At 34.7% G+C, this 20149-nt stretch overlaps 1 protein-coding gene across 1 annotated transcript in view; it reads left to right on the top strand.

Annotated features, from left to right (window-relative positions):
* The window catches only part of LOC145674552 (protein mono-ADP-ribosyltransferase TIPARP-like), a 65695-nt gene extending 46023 nt beyond the window's left edge, over positions 1-19672 (top strand). Inside the window, exon 2 of the mRNA XM_081744725.1 lies at positions 17191-19672. Within this exon, the coding sequence (XP_081600851.1) occupies positions 17192-17782 (591 nt within the window). The 5' untranslated portion in view covers position 17191 and the 3' untranslated portion in view covers positions 17783-19672. The remainder of the gene's footprint in view (positions 1-17190) is intronic.
* The last annotated feature ends 477 nt before the right edge of the window (positions 19673-20149 follow it).

Below are 20149 nucleotides of genomic sequence, written 5' to 3'. Positions count from 1 at the left end.
AACTGATGTGTCAACTAGTAAATATTTCATCTTGTTTACTTCTCCGAAAAAAAAAACGTTGTGACTAGGGGTGTTCCGGATTCCGGAATTCCGGAATACTTCGGAATGAAAATCTTAATTCCGGAATCGGAATTTAAAATTTAGTTATTCCGGAATTCCGAAATCTCGGAATTCCGTAATTTCGGAATCTCGGAATTCCGTAATCTCGGAATTTCGGAATCCAGGAAGTGTAGTGGTGCACACTAAACATAACCGTGAAGTGTAGTGGTACAGTGTTGCACACTATTGGAGATACGTGTGCTGAAAATGTACAATAGAGAAGTCTGATATGTGGCAACAGAGGGTAATAAAGAAATGCACTAGAAACAAGTGAGGGTTTTGCATTATACTTCTGCAAAATCCTCGATGAATAAGCACACAAATCGCGAAATCAAAATGATACACGCGAGGAAAGAGACACGTGTCTTCTAATTCTATAAACTGGTTCTCGATTATCTTATCAATATTTGGAAGAGTACTTTCTCGGTTTCTGTCTTTCATGATGGCATATTCTTTTACTTCCTCTTCGTACATTGTAATATTACCAAATTCACATTGGAAATATAATTATTTTATTACTACCTCATTTCGTTTTTAGTCGGCCAGGATAGCCATGTGGTCTAGAAGGCTAGACAACCAACGTATTAGGCATCGCGGGTTCCAATCTCGCCTCGGACATTTTTTGTTGTATTTTTCACCTTACATTTCATTGTAATCTTTCTCTTTCATAGTTCTTCGGATCCCACTTTACACTCCTCCATAGATTCGGAGCTGACACAGGACATAAAAATGGCATTACTAAATTTCGTTTGTTAAATGCATCAATATTTTGTGACATCACTGACATTTTGTTATGTTATACTATCTGTGTTATGTATTTGAACTAAATTCGTAGCATGAGACCCAGATTCCTTTATTACCATCTGTTGCCACATATCAGACTTCTCCATTGTACATTTTCAGCACACGTAGCTCCAATTGTGTGCAACACTGTACCACTACACTTCGCTGTTTTGTTTAGTGATAATAGTGCATTTCAAATCTGTGCACACTTGTACATAGTGCTATTTCAAAAAAAAAAATATGCTGAGTTGGCAACACTGCTTCACCTATGGTAACATTGTTTATGGTTTGCGATAGGGCATTTTGTTCTCATTATTATGTGCAACTTTTGTTTTGATTGCTACAACGGTTTTCAAGATACTTACTTAAACCAGGATATAATTCCAGGATATAATTTTTTGTATATTCAAATTTTGAAGCCCCGTACCTCCTATCCTTCTGGTCCATTGCACCTTAAATTTTGCTCATTTTCATTTCTCATGATGCTCTATCAGATGTGCTATGTGGCAATCAGATTTTAGCGACAACTTGTGGGACCCTCCCGTGTTAGGTTTCTTCAATGTGATCAAAATAGTTAACATTCTCTGAGTCTTTTTCTAGTGTTTACGTGTTTTGTTTTATTAGACCTATTATAATTATTATTAGGTTTTCCGTTTTATTTAATCTTTTCGCTTTCTAACAAGTATGTTTTAGTTTAATAGTACCGGGAATACTGCACGAGCAGAATAGGTTTATGGGAAATAATTGAAGCACCATCCTTCCCTTAGGAGACAATTTCAATGAAAATGAATTGTATAAACCCATAAAATCGAAAGTCATGAGAATATCCCATGAAAACGCGCTCTTACGGGTCAGAGTAGAACAACAGAACCTGAAGAGGTTGGTAATTGCAAGTATCTGGGAAGTATTTTGACGAGAGACGCTTACTGCACCAAAAAGATCAGGTCAAAAATTGCCATAGCCAAAGAAACATAAAAAATAAGATCACTCTTAACTAGCAGGCTTAATATTGGATTAAGGAAGAAGTTGGTCAAGTGCTATATGTCGAGCATTCGTCGATGTAATTCAGAGACTTAGACACTACGGAAGTTAGAGAAGAAATGTTTAGAGAGCTTTCCAAATGTGGTGTTGGAGGAAGATGGAGAAGATAAAATAGACAGAGAGAGTACCAAAAGATGTTTTAAAACGGATAGGAGAGAAGAGGACTCTTTTAGCCAGCATCCTTCGTAGGAAGGCCAGTTGGATTGGACACATGTTGCGAAGAAATAGTCTTCTTCATACCGCTATAGAAAGAAAGATGGAAGGAAATCGAGGAAGAGAAAGAAGAAGAACACAACTGATCGATGATTTGAAAAGTAGAAGAAAATATTGGGAGATAAAAGCAGAAGATGAAGATCGAGAAACCTGAAAGAAACATTTCCAGGTCCAAACCTATTTTTTTTTAAAGAAATTCATTACCTCCTCTATTTTAAGCATAAAGTTTGAACTCACCTTCTCCCTTAGGACACGGTCATTAATCATTATGACATGCTATCAACCTTTGAGGTAGGTACTATGTTCCAAAAATAATTTCAAACTAGTAGTCTGTTTTACGTGATGTGAACACAAAAACGGATAAAATCGATTCTAATGTGACAAAAAAAAAAAAAAAAAAAAAGTTACTCCCCAGTCCTTGAAAACGCTGAGACATGTAATTTGTAATGGAGAGTTTATATGCAGAATATCATCTTCCAAATTTGAAAGACTAGTGAGTTACTCAACTTATACATTAATTTGTAAACCTTATGCATTCCTTTATGATACCGCCTTTAATCTACTTGATTATTGAAACCTAGCTCGAAACCAAGCTACTGAGTAAACTCTAAAATTCATTTCAAAGTTTTCAGCCGTCTTCTCGTGATACAGCCACAAACAACGATGTCAAGCGGGACAGAATGAAAAACTATTTTCTCTTAAAACGGAAATTTTCAAAACCAATGGGACATGTCTCCACTTGCTTTTAGTAAGAATCACCGGCATGTAAAATTTGTGGGGACATCAAAGAAAGTTATTTAAGTGGTATTACCTAGCCCAACCTGTTTATTATCTTTGATTCCATTTGTTACCTTTCTGTTTACGTTCACGGACACTCTTAGGTATATCAAGAACTCTGATAATCAATTCACAGCCTGAATGTTATATTCCAAATAAATATAATAATTATCATTTATATGTTATTCTTTCGTTAGTAAATAAATTAAATTAGAATAAAATATAGAATATTTCCACTTCAAATTATTGGCGGGACGTGTCCCCCTCGTCCTCCTCCCGCCAGAGACGCCCGTGTGTAATTCTTCTGCGTAAAGCATTTGAATCATCTTTACCTTCTTTAGCATGTGTGTATGTGTGTTTTTTAAATGTCTTGTTCATTGTTCTTGTAACAAAAGTTTAAATTTCACGTTTGTAGAGATATTAACATGACCATTCGGTCTATGACCAAATCACTTTCTCTCTTTCATATAATAGTTCATATTATCTCCTTTTCCCCTTTCAGGAGCTGAATTTTTGAAAAATCCTAAATACATATTCCCTAATTTTTAATTAAAAGTTTATATAACAAATTTCAAACATTTAACTTAAGCAACTTCTTATATTGGGTATTTTCTCAATAAAGAAGTGGAATCATGGATATTACAGAAATGAACTCCTCTTTCCCCTTATGAGTTGAATTTTCGAAAAGAATAAAACACGTGTTTCATTAAATTTAATTTAAAGGTGTACACGTCGAGTTTCACATCTTCAAATTAAGCGAATCCTCATATTCGTCACTTTATGAATAAATAAAGGGGAATTACAATATTATAGAAATTGTTTATTTTCCCTCATAGGTGGAGAATTGAAAAAATGCTGAAACGTCTTCTCTTAGAGTTAATATACCGAATTTCTCAGTTTCAACTTGACGGAATTCCGAAATTGTTCACTTTCTCGGGAAAGAAGGGAAATTTGAACATTATAAAAGTGTTCCCTTTTTTTCCATTTTTAAGACCGGAATTTTTAGAAACTCTGACGTACGTATTTGTTTGTTTTGGTACCTTTCTATTAAACGAAGAGAACTTTCAGGATTTTAGAAATATTCCCGTTTTTTGCCTTACGAGTGGAATTTTCTAAAACTCTGAAACATGTTTTCCCTATCTATCTATTAAAATGCTACAATAGCACTTAAAAGCGATTATTATTTTTATTTTTTAAAGTTTACCCGTTTAAAGGGTTGCGCCCTTTCTTCGGGAAGAGGTCGAATTGTTTAGGAGCATCAATTGTATCATGAGAGAGTCTAGGTGTTGTTTAGTCAACTTTACTTAGCATTTTATTTTACTCAGAGGGTTGGGCATCAATTAATTGAGAGCAATCTTCATGTGCCATCTTAAAAGCGACTGAGCTCCAACCTATAACTTTGGCTTTCAAATCTTTCATTTACGGTTATGTGTGATTTCACGTTTAACAGAGACAAACATAACATTTTGAGTATGTGTACTTTAAATAAATTAGTTAAATACGTCTTTTTCATAAAGTTTATGTTTTAAAATTATTGTTCAAAGCCTTTGTATTTTAATAAGCCTTCTCTAAAACCAATGCACGTGAATTGTGCTTCCATCTTCCCAGTTTTTTTAAACTATATGTTGTGGACGTTTATATGTTTGTTGTCAATCTTTTCGACAATGAGATCTCGGAAACTACAGGCTCTAGAAAGATGACGTTTTCACTGATCGATTGGAAATTTCGCGTAGATTGTCCAGTTCTAATTGAATGTTTAACAAACATGACCATTATTTCTTTATTACATTTTAAGGGTACGCTGGAAGCGTTGAAATTAAAAGAAATTTAAAGCATCATATCCTATGCATTATACATTCCAACACCACGTTGTTGTACATAGGGGTTGCATATGACTCAGGCGTTTGCTTCATCGCCAAATAACAATGAAAAAGGAACGATAACCATTTCTCTAGTGTAAGAAGAATACGAGTGTGAACTTAGCAGGACCACTTTTGAAAATTATAAATATTTACACACCATACGTTTGTACTGCATTTGTACCGGTTTGTACCGTAAAAATTTTCGTTTGTACCGTTGTCAAATTTGAAAAAATCAAAAATAAAGTGGTCCTCCTAAGTTCACGTGAACATAGCAGGACCACTGATAAATTTCTACAGATTTGATGACTTTTCTGTACGAATCGTTTGTACTGCGTTTGTACCGGATTGTACCGTAAAAATTTTCGTTTGTACCGGTCCCAAATTCGAGAAAATCGAAAAATAAAGTGGTCCTGCTAAGTTCACGTGAACATAGCAGGACCACTGATAAATTTCTACAGATTTGATGACTTTTCTGTACGAATCGTTTGTTCTACGTTTGTACCGGATTGTACCGTAAAAAGTTTCGTTTGTATCGGTCTCAAATTCGAAAAAATCGAAAAATAAAGTGGTCCTGCTAAGTTCACGTGAACTTAGCAGGACCACTGATAAATTTCTACAGATTTGATGATTTTTCTGTACAAATCGTTTGTACTGCGTTTGTACCGGATTGTACCGTAAAAATTTTCGTTTGTACCGGTCTCAAATTCGAAAAAATCGAAAAATAAAGTGGTCCACTGATAAATTTCTACGGATTTGATGATGTTTCTGTACGAATCGTTTGTACTGCGTTTGTACCGATTTGTACCGTAAAAATTTTCGTTTGTACCGGTCTCAAATTCGAAAAAATCGAAAAATAAAGTGGTCCTGCTAAGTTCACGTGAACTTAGCAGGACCACTGATAAATTTCTACAGATTTGATGATTTTTCTGTACGAATCGTTTGTCCTATGTTTGTACCGGATTGTACCGTAAAAAGTTTCGTTTGTACCGTTGTGAAATTCGAAAAAATCGAAAAATAAAGTGGTCCTGCTAAGTTCACGTGAACATAGCAGGACCACTGATAAATTTCTACAGATTTGATGACTTTTCTGTACGAATCGTTTGTACTGCGTTAGTACCGGATTGTACCGTAAAAAATTTCGTTTGTACCGGTCTCAAATTCCAAAAAAATCGAAAAATAAAGTGGTCCTGCTAAGTTCACGTGACCTTTCCATTCCTTTCCCCCCATTGCTTTCCATGGGATGAATGTTCATAACATCCTAAGGAGACGGAACCTAGAGTTCAATATGCTATCCGAACTTGTGTCCCCTCCGCTCCAAGTTAAAAGAAAAGTTGTGCTCTAATTTGATTGCTGGACCATTAATTTTCGTAAAATTAATAGCATAATTTACAGTAAAACCAGCATGAATTGTGGCTGGATCCAACATTGTTTTCCAGCTTAGAGGTCTCCATCAATATTTTCCAGTATGACATGCGGGCACATTTTTGCCCCGAAAAAAAATCGCCAATGTAATTAGGATATAAAGAATATAACGTTTCTGTATATGTTTTTCTGGACTCATTGAACCAAACCCGGATCCTTTTACCATATCTATATGTAAATTTCTTCGTCTTTATTTAACCGGATTTCAACCTTACCTTTGCCTGCTTCTAGTCCGAGGAATGCTTTAACGTCAGAATATCCAAAATTGACACTGATTGTTCCCTTAGAATAGGTTTGAACTTTCTTTTCAGAAAGTTTAAACTCTCTAGCATTAAATTTGTGGAAGCAGCAGAGAAAATATAAAAATACGTTACTTGTGTCCAGTGGCATAGGAAAGGGGGGGCAGAGGGGCCTTTCCCCAAAGAAGTCCGACAAAGTACTTTGGTACTTTGATGTTTGTAATTTTTATATATATTTTTATGTTTATGTATTTTTTTGTTTGTAATTTCTCTATATGTACCTATAACAGCACTTGGGCACCACCCCAAACACACATCCTAGTTACACTACTGAGAAGAACAGTGCTGTCATCTATTGTCGCATATCTCCCTTTACACCAACTACCAAGGAATAACATTACTTTGTCAACGCACTTGTGGATAACGCAATATGTTAACAATTGCGAGAATCAAATATCCAGCAAACTATACTTGATACGAAAAAAGCTTTCTGGATCAATTTCAAGATCATACAGTTGAACTAACTGCAGTGCTCCAGAATATCAAAACCTGAAAAGTTTTCGTTAACCCGACAGCACTTGTGTACCACATGTATTTTGATCCTGAGCTAAGTAAAATGCTGACCTTACAAGAACGCGGTTTCGTACTTCCTACTTCAACACCTCAGTGGTAGACCCATTTTATCGCTTGCTGAGATTCATTCTATCCGGAGGCATCTCACTAAAAATATCATGTTATTTCTGCGAGTCGGGCCAGGGATAACTTTGACGAGAGGGGATTTCCCCGCCATCCCCCAACATTAATCGTTAGTAGTAATGTGAAAAAGACAGAAACAACAGAAATATCACATTTCGCAGCAATAGAGAGTCTTGTTCGCTTTTCAGACAAAAAACAGAAGTTCATGTATTCGTGCGCGCCCGCGTGTATGAGTTTGTGTCGCAAAATAAAGTCCTAAATCGATGCTGTAATAAATTTCCTATTTACAAAGCTTTTCTTTTTTAATGATGTTTACAAACTGAAGAAGGATTTATTTCTGAAAATCGACCTTGAATAATAATAAATCTCATAAAATGTCTATTGCCCCAATTACTTTTTGTTCCTGGAGGCATTAACGGTCAACTTAGAAAACTCAATAAATGTAAAATCACTAAATATACAATTAAATGTAATTCATAAATGTTGCGAGACTTCTCGTGCGAGCCAGACTTAACCGAGTCTCGCCTTGCATGGTTTAGTCTCGTTTCGCATAAAATTTTCACTCTCGTCTCGCGTGCATCCCTAACCAGAATACAAGTTTCTAGAAATCTGAAGATTTTTCTTAACCAATCGTATGTAGTGCGTTTGTACCGGATTGTACCGTAAAAAGTTTCGTTTGTATCGGCGTCAAATTCAAAACTTCGAAAAGTGAAGTGTTCTGCTAACACAAAATGAGACATACGTGTAATAGCTTTTGGAACAATTTCCATCATATTTTATTGCATTACATGTTGCTAAAACGCTAGGAGTCAAAACTATGATGCTAATTTAAAGATTAATTAATAATGTGTCGCTCGCGATTGAGACGAATCTTTTGAATACTTTTTTGAATGAGCGGGTGAGTCGTCTCTGACTAGGAATGATCGACGATTCTTTATGAGTCGTGTTTCTTCGTGATTCGTGTATTTTCAGGAGTCGTAGTTCTTAAGGAGACGTGGTTCTTCTAGGGTCATGGTCTTTGGCAGTCAGGTTTCTTTAGGAGTACGGTTTTGAAGGAGACACGGTAGTTTGGGATTGACAATATTTGTAGCATATGAATCTCGTACAGCCAGTAACAATATTAAGTATAGGTTGGAGCTTTTATTCTTTATACTGGTACCTCCAACCTATACCTTATTTTGTCTCTGACTGTATGTTGCTCATTCGCGAATCGCCTCTTATTTCTCGATCTTCGTTGGTCCAGTCAGTTGCTGTTTTGGAAATGTGGTTTCAATGATTCGTGCGCCTTCTCAGCAGTGTAGGCAGATTGGGCTACAAGAAGCGGATTGGGCAATTTTTGATCCCAAAAGTTCCTACCAAAATTTCAAATTGGGCGACCCGTTACGTTTTCGACTACTTGCAATTATCTGCCTGTTTAACTCAAAAGAATACTCTACTTTCTTATTTTTATATTTGAAATCACAAATTTATATTATACAATAAAAATTTTGTTTACTCACAATGAACAAAAGCTTTACTGAAACTAACACGTTTGATACTAGCTGAATTCTTGTTTCAGTGGATTTTAACCTCAAGATTTACAAGACCAGTCTTTTCTTGACTTTGTGAGGTAGCAGTATCACTGACCGTGTTCCTGTCTCAGTTAATGCCCAACCTAACGAGAACTTAGCAGGAACACTTTATTTTTCGACTTTTTTTATTTTGCACCGGTACAAACGAAATTTTTTACGGTACAATCCCGTACAAACGTAGAACAAACGATTCAAATAGAAAAATCTTAAGATTTGTAGAAATTTATCAGTGGTCCTGCTATGTTCACGTCAATTTGGCAGGACCACTTTATATTTCGATTTTTTCGAATTTGAGACCAGTACAAACGAAAATTTTTACGGTATAATCCGGTACAAACGCAGTACAAACGATTCGTACAGAAAAATCATCAAATTTGTAGAAATTCATCAGTGGTCCTGCTAAGGTCACGTGAACTTACCAGGACCACTTTATTTTTCGATTTTTTTGGAATTTGAGACCGGTACAAACGAAAATTTTTACGGTATAATCCGGTACAAACGTAAAACAAACGATTTGTACAGAAAAATCATCAAATTTGTAGGAATTTATCATTGGTCCTGCTATGTTCACGTGAACTTAGCACGACCACTTTATTTTTCGATTTTTTCGTATTTGAGACCGGTACAAACGAAATTTTTACGGTATAATCCGGTACAAACGTAGAACAAACGATTCGTACAGAAAAATCATCAAATTTGTAGAAATTTATCAGTGGTCCTGCTAAGTTCACGAGAACTTAGCAGGACAACTTTGTTTTTAGATTTTTTCGAATTTGAGACCGGTACAAACGAAAATTTTTACGGTATAATCCGGTACAAACGCAGTACAAACGATTCGTACAGAAAAATCATCAAATTTGTAGAAATTCATCAGTGGTCCTGCTAAGGTCACGTGAACTTAGCAGGACCACTTTATTTTTCGATTTTTTTGGAATTTGAGACCGGTACAAAGGAAACTTTTTACGGTATAATCCGGTAGAAACGTAGAACAAGCGATTCGTACAGAAAAGTCATCAAATTTGTAGGAATTTATCAGTGGTCCTGCTAAGTTCACGAGAACTTAGCAGGACCACTTTGTTTTTAGATTTTTTCGAATTTGAGACCGGTACAAACGAAAATTTTTACGGTATAATCCGGTACAAACGCAGTACAAACGATTCGTACAGAAAAATCATCAAATTTGTAGAAATTCATCAGTGGTCCTGCTAAGGTCACGTGAACTTAGCAGGACCACTTTATTTTTCGATTTTTTTGGAATTTGAGACCGGTACAAACGAAAATTTTTACGGTATAATCCGGTACAAACGTAGAACAAACGATTTGTACAGAAAAAATCATGAAAGTTGTAGGAATTTATCAGTGGCCCTGCTAAGTTCACGTGAACTTAGCAGGACCACTTTATTTTTCGATTTTTTCGAATTTGAGACCGGTACAAACGAAATTTTTACGGTATAATCCGGTACAAACGTAGAACAAACGATTTGTACAGAAAAATCATGAAAGTTGTAGGAATTTATCAGTGGTCCTGCTAGGTTCACGTGAACTTAGCAGGACCACTTTATTTTTCGATTTTTTCGAATTTGAGACCGGTACAAAGGAAACTTTTTACGGTACAATCCGGTACAAGCGTAGAACAAACGATTCGTACAGAAATATCATCAAATTTGTAGAAATTTATCAGTGGTCCTGCTAAGTTCACGTGAACTTAGCAGGACCACTTTATTTTTCGTTTTTTTCGAATTTGAGACCAGTACAAACGAAATTTTTTACGGTACAAACCGGTACAAACGCAGTACAAACGTATGGTGTGCAAATATTTATAATTTTCAAAAGTGATCCTGCTAAGTTCACACTCGTAAGAAGAATATTTATTTTTGTAGTGTTGTGCCCAATGAACACCATATATAACTACCATTATAATTAATTGTGTATGTAATGTATTTGCTTGTTACATACTGCTTGCAAAAAGAAAGAAAACACTGGGTATGAATGACCTAGAAACTCCAACCGGAAGTAGGCTCAAATCTTGCAAACGGTGCGAGATATTGAGAAAAAAATAATCGATAAAATTTCCCCTTTATCATATCTTTTTTTTTTTTTTTGTTTTTGTTTTTTTAATCAAGACGTCTTTCACTTGTATCTGTAAACGGACATGTACAAATGTGAGGAATGAGAAGGATATTTATGATCATATGCGAATGATGCACTGTGTAGAGAGCCCAGGTTCAGCTAGTATTAATGAAGAGTTTACACGCTTTATTTCATCTCTCTAATTTCAAAGATTCATGTGATGCACTATTATTGGCCAAAAAAGAAACGGTCTGTTGCCTCTCTTAGGATACATATTTCCGAAAAACTCTCCTTATCCTTGGCTTTCGTGACAAAAGAAGGATTGTGCCGTAATTTTACATTCCTACCAGTAGTAGAGACCGCGGTGGCTCAGTGGTAGAGCGTTAACTTCTGGTGCTTGGGGTCCCGGGTTCGATTTCAGCCTCCGTCAAGTGAAATTTGTGGTGGACAAACACCGTGTGCGTGGGTTTCCTCAAGGTTATCCCGTTTCTTCCCACATTTTTCATTCCACCATTTCATTCAATTTTCATCATCACCGTCTCCTTTAGCCTACCCGGCATAATCGTGGGACGTAAAACTCAAAGATTTCATTTCATTTTTTTCCTACCAGTAGTAGTATGACCTGAGCAATGATGAGTCTCTTACTTCAATCATTTGTATAGTATTGCAGTATAGATGTTATTATTAACAATTAGTCATATTTATTAGTCCCAATTAAAACACAATCAATCAAATAAGCAAGTGGCAGTAGTAGATGTCTGCGTTAAGAAACTGTATTATATTAATATTAAACTTATAACCTTTGTCGTCCCCATTTCTTAAATTCATCAAACCGTATTCCAGCTATTACTGAATTATTTACGTATTAAATACTAGCGTCATTTACCCGCTTCGCTGGATTAAAATTTAAAAAAAATAGTAATATGTTTCATTAGTCAGTCAATTTTTACTATTACTGAAGGGATATCTAATATCGGTCATTTTCGATCATTATATATATAGATAGATGGATAGATAAACATAATTATAATAGAAATTTTTCGCTTCCATCAAAACTCATCCCAAGAGCAAATTACACCTTGTTGATCTTTTCATGAAGAATACCTTATGTCATTTGTTTGGTTGTTATTGAATTATTATAATTTTTTATGAAGTACAAACAAATTGGCTTTAGTAGTTTCTGGAAAAAATGTTCGAAAATACTCACCCCACACGGGTCGTCCCTCTTCTCTGAAAAATCACTTAGGATATTGCTCGATTAATTATAACTAATTCAAAACTCCGTTCTCGTTCATAGTAACCAGTGGCGTAACTAACGGACCCGCAATGCTAGCGAAAGTGGGGCACTAAAAAGGGGCCCCTACCCAACACATAACCTTGTTTATTGAAAAACCAATAAGACAATTTAAAAAATTCTCAAAAATGCATGTAAGATATTAACTCGAAAATGTAATCTCGTCCACAATTTATGTATACAATAATGTGATGTGCAATCGGTAACATACAAAGAGCATGGAGCTGACTCTTCTACGATAAGGAAACCGTGTTAGACATGGATTTGTTGGACGCGAGTGGCGGTGATATATAATGGTTCCCTGAGCACAGCGGTGATGTCAGAAAACAGGCCCGAAGCCCCAGAAATCAGGCCCAGAAGTTTCGAGCTTAAGTTCCTTCTATTTACCAATGAAATATATAGTTATTGGAAGTGGGAGGTGGCAATGGAAAGTCGTAATCCCCTTAACATAGCGGTGATGTCAAAGATCGAGCCCGGGGCCTGATATTCCCAGATATCGGGTCCCGAAAGTATAGGATCGGGCCCGTTCTATTCACCAATGAAGCATGGAGTTTCTGGACGTGGGTGTTTGCTTTAGAAAGGCTCGGTTTCTCCTGAACACACTGGTGATGTCGTAAATTTGGCCCGGAGCCCGAAGTCCAGGAAATCGGGCCCTAAAGGATGTTGATGCCATATTCTCCATGCTTTTTGCTCACAAAAGTAAGTTTCCTTAATCTTTGATGATTCTTGTCTTGATCGTCGCCAATTTACTGATTTACTAAATGAGAGTATTCCAGAAGGAGCTTTGCAACTGATAGCTGAAAAATGTTTAGTTGAGCATGAAAATTTGAAATCTGAATTGTTGAATTTTGAAAAACTCCAGAAAACTCTGCCAGATCACTGTGATAAAGCAAATAACAAAGACTGTACCGACATATAACCCGACGTAGATATTGAAGAATACGACAGTTTTACTGAGTGTAATGCATTGGAGGGTGAAAGTGAACCTGAGGAATGCACTACCTCTTTTTCAGAAGGCCAATCTTACAAGATGTGCAACGAAAATCATCCATGTAAGCAGTGTTACTAGAGGTTGCCACTAAGATATAACATGCATGTTTCCACTTTCCAAACACTGTTTACTGTACACAAATATTTGATAACTTTCAGTTACTCAAGTATCGTGTGGGCGAGCATTCAGCTATCTTAAATTAATTAAAACTTGCATGCGTTCGTCTTTGTCAAATCATATTATGGAATCATTTATGCTTATGACAATTGAAACTGATGATCTGAAAAAAAAAAAAAAAAACTCTAATGACAAAGTTATCGATGAAATTGTGAAATCTTCTGTTTTTAGAAAAATGCTGTCGTAAAAGTTGGTTTGATAAATGAACCTCGTTACTCACGTATTTTATAATAATTGCAAAACGCATCAAAAACATAACTGTAAATGCGTTATCACCTCTGTCTAGTCAATAAATATGCAAATTTTTACATCAAACGTTCGTGCTGTTCGTTCCGTTTTTCTTTCTTGACTTTGAGAAGGTGATTTCTATCTTCCATTAGTAGAAGAAATATTTTAGGCTGTAATGCTAATATATTGTAGTAATGTTACGATTTAATTAGAATTTAACCCTTTTAAATTCCGGCTTTTTAAGGTAGATTATAGGCTTTCAGTCAAGCAGCTATAGCATCATCCATATTTATCGTAGAATCATGGTTCATACTTTTTTTTTTTTTTTTACACAATAGAGCATTTTTTTCAAACGGTGCCATTTACATTTCCCTGTCATGTCCCTGAGGCGGAAAATTTTGAGAGAAATCTCTGATCCTTTTTCAAATTTTGAGTCCCTCTGGAGCAGCCTGTGTTAACGCAGATATTTGAAAATCAACTGAAAAATGTCAAGGAGTGTACTACATGTGTGTATAAAATTTCTAGCTTCCAATGTGAATAGTAAGGGTAAGGAAAATATTTACCATTGATCCCCATAATGCTGGAGATTACCGCAAAAGACCCTGATCTCAGGTAAAAAAAAAAAAAAAAAAAAAAAAAAAACCTGAGACATCCCTATTTATTCTAGGGTCATAGTTCATACCCAATTCTCTTTAGAATGGAACATCCTTTCAAACGGTACCATTCGCATGTCTCCATCATATATCTGAGGGGGGGGGGGGAATCGCGAGAAAATGATTTTTTTCGTTCAAAGAGACTGTTTCTTGACTTTTTTTGCCCCTCTAGACCCCCTGTGTTAACCCAGAGATCTGAAGAAAATCTGGTAAATACTGATCAATGGACTGAATGTTTGTGCAAAATTTCAATATTGTAGGTGCAAAAGTAATCCCGCCAAAATAATAAAGATAGGCCTAACAAAAAATATGTTTTTTAGTTATGACGTCGTTATCTGCTATGTCTCGACGCAGAAAGGCTTGAAACCATACTATTGTGCTGCCAAAATGTCTTGAGCCGTGGCAAAAATGCGAACTAAAGCTCACACCCTGACACACCCACGCGTTGAGCCAATAAGGGTACAGCTGTTGCTAAGCGAGAGAGAGCCAGTTGAATTCCTTCAGCCGATAGCAGCGCTTGCAACGGAATACTAGGGATCAAGTCAATATAGCATATCTATAACGTGTTCTATAATGCCTCTAGACTTGAGAAACCACGAAGTAAAAAGCTTTATTGGTTCTTTTTTTAATAGAATAATGAAGACACTACTTTAGGAGCTAAAAATAGGTCCTAGAACTCCAAAGTCAACAAGAAATTATTATTATTATTATTATTATTATTATTATTATTATTATTATTATTATTATTATTATTATTATTATTATTATTATTATTATTATTATTATTAAACTCAGCATGCTTTATCAGAAATGTTTTAAAACCATTCTAAGCTTTCTGTGTTTTTAAAATGTTACTTTATTTTTTCTCACCTCCATAATTGGATGGTTACCCAATGTTCTTCGTTATATACCACGTAAACAAATCTACAAAGATAGACTATTATTTTAAGGAATAAAATTAAGTTTATTATAATTTATTCACTCATTTGCATGTACTATTCATGAAAATTAAATTCCTCATAATTTTGAAGATGAAACCGTGTCGTATTCTGATCTCTTTCAATATAAACAGTCGCTGCTTTGAAGGCTGAAGTACGATTCATTGCAAAGATTTCCAGACTATAGAAAATAAAGAAAGCAAAATAATACTTGGCTATATCTACATCTCGTGGTGGCGGGGGTGTAGCCATCCTAGTCTCCAGCTAAGGGTTTATTCCTAAAAGGTAGTTCAATCCAGACTCCAAACCAACTCGGTATTCATCAAGGTCCTTAAACATCATTCTCCGGGTGGGCCCTTGTACTCCCAGTCCGCCTCGGTCACCCCAAGAATAAACTAGTTATTACCATTTGTGGATCCTTATAGGAGAAACATGTACCACATCTCACCTTTTTTGTGAAATATTTATTTGTGAAATATAGACAATATCACCTTCTTTGTTATTGAGGAAATTGTCAGAATAAATCCCACTAAAACTGTAAAGTTCCCCAGGTGGATTTTTTCATGTTAAATGGAATCAATTGCACAACATTGTAGTGTTAGTAGGTGAATAGGCACATGAAACATTAAGAAAATCACCAAAGCCCATCTTGACAAAACCGTCCATAAAAGAAAGAACTTAACTCTCAAGAATAAATTTCCTCGTGGACTTTTAAATGAGCAATCACTCACACCAGAGTATTGTTTTATTATTGAAATACTTATGAAATATGATTAAAATTCACTGATACTTCTTTTTTTTTAATTTCTTGAGAAACATCCCAAAAGTAAACTACCGCTTGTGTATTTTTTCAAGAAATGACTTACCCCATGTTGAGGTTTAATAGTGGATAATGAACAAAATCATTGCAACAACCACATGTTTCAGGCATGTCATTGTTCCCTATCGATCCGATCCTAGGTTTACACATGTATTTCTGTCGTCCTATTTGAATCACACTATAATCCTGTTTACACTTGCTAACGGTACAGGCAGAACACTTCCTGTACTGTAACTACTAACAGTCCTGTGACTTCTACCACTCTTCCCAGTGTTCAATTTTCTGACTTCAGGTAAACGCCGTCAGCTCATTTCAGGTACGCCCACCCATCATTTTCTCATTCGCTGTGATGGATGATCACACTATCACCTACGTCATACTCACCGGTCATTGGTATTCGTTCTGTATATTTAGAATACCATGTTGGTTTTCCCTGTCTAGTTACTTATGTCAGAAAATTGTATGTATTGAATTACTTATTATTATGCTGTCTGAGTGTTCTATTCGATGCAAGGTTCTCGCTGACTTAAGTAACTTAGGCTGGATCACTGAACTGTTACAGAAGGGTGGAGTGGTCACTTTTGTGGTTCATTATTCAAAACCTAGATTACAGAAAGCATAAATTATAAGGTAAATGAGAATTTATATTAAGAATGACATACTTGTGGTGTGTAAGTATGACTTCATTGCAGATATTCCCGCATACGTCAATTAATTTTCCTCCAATACAGAACAACATGATCTTCAATATTGTTGGGAAGCTAGATCTGACAAAAAACTTTCCTTATGTATTTGCATTTACATTTTGTTTAATATATTGTGCTCCAGCTAGACACTCTCTACAAGACGAAGACTAAATAAGAAATGTTTATTCTGAATTCTAAAAGTGTTAAGATGTTTCATAGTTTTCCTTCTATTTCTTCGTACGCTGAAGCCAACAGCCATAAACTGTTTGTTCTCCTTTTCTTTTTGTTGACTATTTTGTGGTAAAGAGGGATTATTTCAAGAAACACACACACAAACTTATATATAACAGCATCGCACTGGGTGCCAACTATTTAATGTGAGAATTCAAAACAGATATAAGATTTTTTTTTAACTGGTTTCTCTCGAATAATGGCTATTTAGATTATGAACTTTGAGCCAAATTAAAGTATAAAGTATGTTTGTTCAACCGATCTTTGTGCTCTCTGTATCATGTTCCTTTTCTCTTTGCATATAGTATTCTTGTTATCATACGTAGTAATATTGATCCATAATTCTAGCGGATAGTCCTCTATTTTAGCAGATATTCACAATACATATTTTACTTACAGAATGTCATCTATAACAGAAAATATTTTGAAGAACTTCAAGCCATTAACTTGGGACAGTATGCATAGTGGAACTGAAGTGTTATTAGTGGAACTTCCTCAACACAGTATGGAATATGAAGCAATCAACACATCTATTCAGTCTAGTTTGCATGGCTATGTAAAAATTCATAATATTCAGCGTGTTCAGAATCCATATCTCTGGGGTTGCTATCTTTTAAAGAAAGAAGAAATTAAATCAAGATGTCCATCAGCAGAGGAGAAGGAGTTGTTTCATGCTACTTCAAGTGCCAATGCTAGGTCTATTTGTAAAGAAAATTTTGATTGGAGGCTTTCCTCCAGAGTCAAGTATGGAGCCGGTGTCAGTTTTTCCGTACTTGCTGCTGACGCCTATCGTGAATCTAATAAAAGATATGGTTCCACTAACAGAGCAATGATAGTGGCTAAAGTAATGGTAGGCGAAATCTGCGAAGGATCTCAGGGATTAGTCATTCCTCACGGATCAGCAGATACTTCAGTTGGTAATGCATGTCACGTTTATGTAAAATATTGTGATAATGAGTTTTATCCTGCTTATGTCGCTTATTACAACTAATAAGCAGATTATCAGTCAGACATGACGTGATAATTCCCAGTTCACTTTACAAGGATATTCTAAACTTTTGCATTTATATACCGCCTTTTCAGAAAGATCAAGTACAAAATTACAAAAAGGTCTTATTGAGGTAAAGAGGAAAGAAGTTCTAAGAAAATAAAACTAAAAATGCAGTACTTCATCCCTATAGTCTGTTGGAGATAGACTTACATAAAGAATGTCGAGAAACTTGAAAAAAAAAAATGCTATGTAATATAACATTTATTGTCTATCCAATTTGATTATGTAATCCTATACATTTCGCAAGCAACTTATTTGTACGTTAAGGGTAAATGTTATGTATTTATAATTTCAAAATTCACTGGCACTAACAAAACTGTATCAACTTTTGCTATTATAGATTTAGATACATATTCATCATGTTTTAGGAACGTATCGTGAATATATAGGTTTAAAGAGCTTCTGAACGTTCTGCATAAAATTCATGCAAGAAGTGTGATTCTGAAAGATGGATATTTACTTAGAACTATTGATAATACTTTATCTAGCTTACTTCGCCAGATTACGTTTTACTAAAGACAGAGATATTTAACCTGAAAAACTTTCCTCTTCTAGTAGCCACTAGTACTTAATTGCTAAGAACGATACAAGTTGTCGTTGTTAGCGGATAAAGTTGAAAAGAGTTTGAATCGTAAGAACGGAGGATGTAAATTGGTTTGTGTTTTTTCCACATTATATGAAAATATTACTTTCAAAATATTAACAAGTGGAAGCGGTTGTTAATTAAATGAAGAGTATTGAAGAGAAATTAAAAATTTTACTTTAAAAATCTGAATGAAGAAGAAATTTTAAAAAAGTGTACATTGCTCATTGCAATTTGCATAATATTACAAACTACTATATATATATATATATATATATATATATATATATATGAGAATGCATGTTTCAAAATATGTTATTAAGTTTTTTTCAATATATTTTATCTTATACACTTTTTAATTACCATACCAATTTAATTACCAATATTACTTACCATAGTAATTCTTATTTGTATTATAACATGAAAGCTTAATGAATGTTGTTGTTGTTGTTAGAACATATGTTGTTAGAACGTTTAGGGTACTGAACACATCATTATTTTGGTTTTCGTAATACACTTTCTTAAAATATACAAAGAGGAACATCTAATATGAGTTCGTTGTTCATTTTTAAGGAATAAGATCAGTGTAAGATGGTAAAAACTATCTATATTTAATAAATCGAATACAGGTCAAATGTAGGTTTTTTATTGTAACTTCAATGATGTACTTATCAGTTTTTATCACTGTTAGAGAAAAAGTAAAGCAGTAAAATGCCAAACGTATATTGCATTTTCTGCTTATAAGTTGTTTTTCCTTCTGTATAACCACACTCAAAATAATTGGTCATTTATCAGTTAATCAAATATTCTCAGCTACTTTTGTAAGTTGTATAATATGTACTGTACGTAATTTACAACTTGTCTTTCTTTGTATTTAAATTTACTAAATACTTTCTACATTAATTATGTTTGTAAGTTTTCCATTTTTTCAAGCGCACAGAACTAACAAGATATTTAGTTACATGGCTTTTAAACACGAGCAAATGAGAGATATAAAATGAAAATTGATGAATCGGCTAATTTCGTGAAACATATATATAAGTTTTGTTTTAGTTATCAGTGTTCCATAATATTCATAGTTACATGATAAGTGTGCAGTCGTCAGCAAACATACTGGGCTGTACATAATTATCAGCATGTTTTTTTATAGCTATCTTCATAACAACTTTGTAAGTTTACAACTGCTAATAAATTTGAATTCAATTTATTGATTAGAAAAATAAATATAAAGCTTGTTTCTTACTGGTGATTGAAGAAATTAGTGTTTTTTTTTAAAGAAATATTTCGAACCTGAATCAAGAGTAACACAAAATGAAAATCTGAAAGAAACATCATACTAACTTTATTATATAAACTATATTGAAAATTATATTGTGGCATTTCTTCAATGCATACTCATCTTCAATGCTCACCATCACTTTCAATACATTCGCAGACATTCAAATATGTTTCTAAGGATCCATAGTACTTGTTGCAGTGATTGTCCTTACCAAGAGATAATCCACTGTTCTTTAACTGCATATTTCAAAGGTTTTAAATTTTCTTAAAGTCCATTAGTTTGAATTCTTTATGTTGTGTTTCAAATTCCACACGTCCCTTTCCCCAATTCGCAAACCACAAATATACACAATCTAATCGAATCAGTAGAACATTTCTTTTACAAAATGTTGGTTAATTTGCGTTTACCGTCCGTTTTCAGGACCGAAACAATCCATGCAATTGCA

This window comes from Thermobia domestica, chromosome 17 (genome assembly GCF_964235325.1).
Source record: "Thermobia domestica chromosome 17, izTheDome1.hap1.1, whole genome shotgun sequence".
NCBI lineage: Eukaryota > Metazoa > Arthropoda > Insecta > Zygentoma > Lepismatidae > Thermobia > Thermobia domestica.
This window is presented reverse-complemented; position numbering and strand designations above follow the sequence as displayed.